This window comes from Benincasa hispida, chromosome 2, assembly GCF_009727055.1.
Source record: "Benincasa hispida cultivar B227 chromosome 2, ASM972705v1, whole genome shotgun sequence".
NCBI lineage: Eukaryota > Viridiplantae > Streptophyta > Magnoliopsida > Cucurbitales > Cucurbitaceae > Benincasa > Benincasa hispida.
Window position 1 is genome coordinate 50,875,118 of NC_052350.1, and position 4,601 is coordinate 50,879,718.

The window sequence follows — 4,601 nt, forward strand, 5'->3', positions numbered from 1 at the left end:
AGAAATGTTATCTATGCACAACTTCACTAAAAGTTGTAAAACCATATTCACAATTCATTTAATGCATGGAAAATTATTATTAGTATTTAGTCAATTTCAATAAAAATTGACTTTGAGAGACTAAATTTAAGATTTATTAAAAGTTTTCCTATCTCTCTCAACCCTATCACTAAAAATTTGAAAGGTCCGGAGTCTTTCCCAGCAAAATATTCCCGGTAGAAGTTTTATACATATCTTCTAGTATCATTTTTATTTGATTATATCCTATGAACCCATCTAACAATTCATACTTCGTTTTAGGACTAAAATTAGACATTTGAAATTATAGACCAAAATTAATAAACTTTAATATACAGGAACTAAAACGATATTTTAACCTTTTTCTTTCTTTTTTTAATTTAACAACGTGTGAAGTTAAAGAGATTCAAATTTCTAGCCTCTTGATCGAGGTTAGACTATAACTCAAACTGACATTTATTTGATTGTATTTAAACATTACAAATGATCCAACAATTACATAAAGTCATAGACCTCCAAGAATGATTTTAAATGTGGATCAAAATTTTGAACCTAAGAATATCATTTATTTCTATCTACATTAACAATCTTCATCATTGTGTTTAGCATAAATTCCACCCTTGGTTGCAAGGCAGCCTCAACAGAAAGTTTCCTGATGATATCACTATCAGGCCACAGTTCTCTTGACCAAAGAAATCCCTTCAGGATTCCCACCAATTTCTTCAAAAACTATCAATAAGTTGCCGTTTGGGCTTAACCAATCACGAGGAATGTGATACCTGAGATTTTGAAACGTTATCAATGGTGATAACCAGACAAAAACTTATAAGGTCATGTTTGGAAATGATTTTAAAATGGTCAAAATCACTCTAAAACTCATTTAGAATCAATTTTGACGATGTGAAAATTGTAGGTAAAAGTCTAAAAGTAAACCTTAAATTGATTTTAAATGATTGAAAACATGTTTTAGAGTGATTTTGTACCTAACAAAAGTGATTTTAACAATTTAAAAAATTATTCCCACACATACTAAATCAGTGTGCAACAGTAACTAACCATTTTTGAGACGGTCCACCACAGTTCCACAAACATTTTTTCTCAGTAAAGAATCCAGTATAACTGCATTTGTTACAGTTACCACTTGCAATGTATGCAGGAAAATAGCGCCCAATGCTCCGACCGTTAACCCATATTTGACCTTTACTCATGCTGCTCATATCTAAAGCTAACGGTTCATTGCCAGCCGGAGTATTGAAAGTGGTCTGCAGATTCGATACGTCAAGGAAGTGTTTGTTATGTTATAATCTGAAAAGTTTTATCACCATAGAAAAAGATGTAGAAATTTATGTTAATTTGAACTTCTCTCACCTTGTACCATGTAAGGGGTTGTTTTTGAACCAACCATGAGCCTTTTGTCCATTGCACAGAATTACTTCCTTTAACAGAATGAAGATTCAAGATTTCTCCTTCCAAGCCAACCTGCACAGAAACATTAAGGATTACTACTACTGTTTTTCCAGCACATAGAACAAATCGTACGTAAAAGCTGAAGGTACATCGATTTGATAATGTACCTTGTAAGACCATTTATATTTTGACATGTCTCGAGTGCCCTCGTTTAGACCCTTCAATGTGACAGGGCCTAAAACGCCAGCATTCCGAGTATCATAATGCAGGCCAACATTCTAACATCAAACAAATAGGAAGGTAAGTTGATTTTATAATCAATAATAAGAAATATAGAAACAAAAAAACTAACCGGAAGACCGACAGTAACACTCAGCATGGAAAGCTTGTTAACTCCTTGCTTTAGATTAACGTATTTACTGAAAGTTATTCTGGGATCCTCCAAACTCCCATATACAGTTCCTACATTCAGAAAATAATAACGCTACGCTCTTAGAATCATTTAGCTAATGCTTGGAAGATCTTTAAGCTAAAAATGCGTGTGTTTAAAACGTACCAGATAGTTGGTCATTTATGAAGACATGCAAAACATGGCCTGCTGAATTGACAGTGAGAAGTGGCCATTGTCCGCTCTTTAGAAAGCCTTCATTCGAATCGATCCTTATACTGAGAAAGGTAAACATGAGACAGTAAGATATTATTGATTTTGTTTTCAACATTTTATGCTCAAAAGATGATGAAGCTGCATTAAGTATGGAGTTCTTACTCTGTCATGTACCACAAATAATCAGTTGTATCCCAGGTGACACTTACTTGCTCCACTAACCCATCCTTAGTTGTCGTATCATTCGCATAACCAGAGGCAGTTTCTTCTTTGTACGAAAGCCACCAAAACGAACTAATTGGCGTCATTTTTGCCTGATAACTTCTAACCCCAATCTGCAAAGATCCCTTGCATTAAACTTCATACTTCCAACATAGAAAAGATATCCAAATAATGCCACTTTGGCTTTTCAAGAGTTTCAAAAGTTCCAAAAGCCTATATTTTATCATTTTGATTCTTTAAACAGCTTTTTCAGAGGCAATGCTTAATTCTCAACAACCGTATAAGCATAAGAAGGTTTGGAATAAATGATTTTGGATCTTGTCTTACTCTTGCAGTGTTGAAAGTTACAGTTTTGCAGTCAGGAAGGATGCTGATGGACCAAGGTGGTAGATCGTATGGGTGATTCCAAAAGTTTACCCTTACAAAAGCTGATGTATCATAATTTGCTAGAAACGCAGCACATGCCCCTGAACTTGACTTGAAGACACGAGCCTTCAATAGTCATAGGAAAAAATCAAATTAGACAGTCTTTGAAAGAAAAATGCAATTGTTCATAGATATTCTTTCATCAGCTACCTCTTGATTTTTTCCAAGCCATGTACTTGTAGGATCTACCGATACTAAAGCAGGTTCGCTTTGCTTGATGGCTTTGTGCAAATCTCTCAGATGTCCCCATTTCGGTTCCCTTAATAGGCCTGTCAAATCCAATAAAGATTATCAGAGCAATAGAACATCTAATAACCTAATTTTGGGAGCTACTATTTCAGTATTTCTCAAGCATACCATATTCATCGATTGGAGCATCAAAGTCATAGCTAGTGGCGATGAAAATACCGGATGTTCGGCCAAAGTTAGTTCCTCCATGGTACTGGCATGTGAGAGAATTTTGACAGAGTTAAGGATGTGATATAATTTCCATTGATCAGCCAACCTTTACTGAATACTCAATAGCTCATTACCATATAATAATTGACGAGAGAACCACCATTCTGTATGAATCTTGCAACTGAAAAGGCCACGTCCTCAGGTGGCCTGTAAGGAGTTGGACCACCAAATGCAGTGTACCTTGAATATTACAGAAATGAGAAGAATGTCAATTCTAAAGGACCTATGACATGTAAGTGATCTAATCCCTCAAAAGTCAATTTCTTTTTTGTACAGAGGATAAGTCACTTACCAACCGCTCCAGTTTTCTGTCCATAATTTGGGTTTATAAATCTGGTTTGGTTTGAAATTTTCGCAGTAAAACCCATTGCAGGTGTCAATCTGAAGTAGAATCACCATGAAGATAAAAGTTTTAAGAGAGGAGAATATAGAAGATGACAAAGAAAGGCTCTACAAGATTCAAGAATCTACTGGTTTAGTTCATTAAAAATATATATATACTTAAAAGGAAGACAATCAAAGCTGTATGCTCAAGAATCTATAGGATTTTAACTGATCTAGAAACAAAGACAAAACTTCAGAGAAATCCCAGAAAGAACAGAAATAGGGGGAAAAAAGGAAGAGTATTTCATTTTTCACTTTCAAAGGGCTTAAGTCATTGAGAATACAGAAAATGACAAACTCACATAGTGATCAAAATAAGCAAGAGGCTGATATAAAAAAGACAAGCATGGGTCCAAGAGTATAAAGGGAAAATCCACCAGTTGAGGCAAGGAAAAAGAAAACAAGATCAAGTACAGTTAACATTGAAATCCCACAAAGAAATGAGGTTCACATTTCAGATTAAATGAAAAAAATAACTCATGAACTCATAAGGGAACAGTACCAAAGTTTTTTTTTAAACTCTCTTTCATCCCATCCACAGTTTGAACAAGCCAGACAACCCTAATACATGTTACCCAGCGCAGAGGCATCCTCAAAAGGAAAATAAATTCACAACAGAAAGGGATTAGAATGGTTTACCACAGGGTCAGGGGCATCCTCTTGCTTGCACATCACCCATGGGACTCCAGTATTAAGACCTACTGCCATTTGAGCAGCCCATTTGGTGTAAGCTTTACCTGGGGCACCTATTTCCCATTCCACTGGTCCATATTCATTCTCAATCTGCCACCCAAAACATTGAGACAAACAATGTAAAAAAAAATGTATCACTGTTAATTGTTTTTACTGAATGGTCAATTTGCAGGAAACCCAGTTTTGAATCAGAGCAAAGAATCTTGTTCATATGTTTGGAAGTTACCTGAGACAAAATAATGGGTCCTCCCTGGGTGTGATATAACTTCTCCCACTTCATCATATCGACAATCTTATATACAAATTTTTGCATAGCCGCCTTCATTAAAGAAAATTAGATCCATTATTAAAATTATTTGCTTCGAGAGAGAAATTGGGGGGTGGGGGG

The 4,601-nt window shown here is 35.3% G+C and overlaps 1 protein-coding gene across 2 annotated transcripts in view; it reads right to left on the reverse strand.

The window, feature by feature from the left end:
- Positions 1 to 429: 429 nt before the first annotated feature.
- Positions 430 to 4,601, reverse strand: part of LOC120071643 (beta-galactosidase-like) — a 17,856-nt gene continuing 13,684 nt past the window's right edge. For both annotated transcript variants that reach the window (XM_039024006.1, XM_039024007.1), the window contains exons 8-21: positions 4,440 to 4,532; positions 4,160 to 4,303; positions 3,429 to 3,517; positions 3,211 to 3,316; positions 3,035 to 3,119; positions 2,828 to 2,946; positions 2,579 to 2,743; positions 2,192 to 2,364; positions 1,982 to 2,091; positions 1,778 to 1,887; positions 1,593 to 1,703; positions 1,387 to 1,497; positions 1,075 to 1,280; positions 430 to 797 (exon numbers count right to left, since the gene is read on the reverse strand). In XM_039024006.1, the coding sequence (XP_038879934.1) occupies positions 686 to 797; positions 1,075 to 1,280; positions 1,387 to 1,497; positions 1,593 to 1,703; positions 1,778 to 1,887; positions 1,982 to 2,091; positions 2,192 to 2,364; positions 2,579 to 2,743; positions 2,828 to 2,946; positions 3,035 to 3,119; positions 3,211 to 3,316; positions 3,429 to 3,517; positions 4,160 to 4,303; positions 4,440 to 4,532 (1,734 nt within the window). In that variant the 3' untranslated portion in view covers positions 430 to 685. The remainder of the gene's footprint in view (positions 798 to 1,074; positions 1,281 to 1,386; positions 1,498 to 1,592; positions 1,704 to 1,777; positions 1,888 to 1,981; positions 2,092 to 2,191; positions 2,365 to 2,578; positions 2,744 to 2,827; positions 2,947 to 3,034; positions 3,120 to 3,210; positions 3,317 to 3,428; positions 3,518 to 4,159; positions 4,304 to 4,439; positions 4,533 to 4,601) is intronic.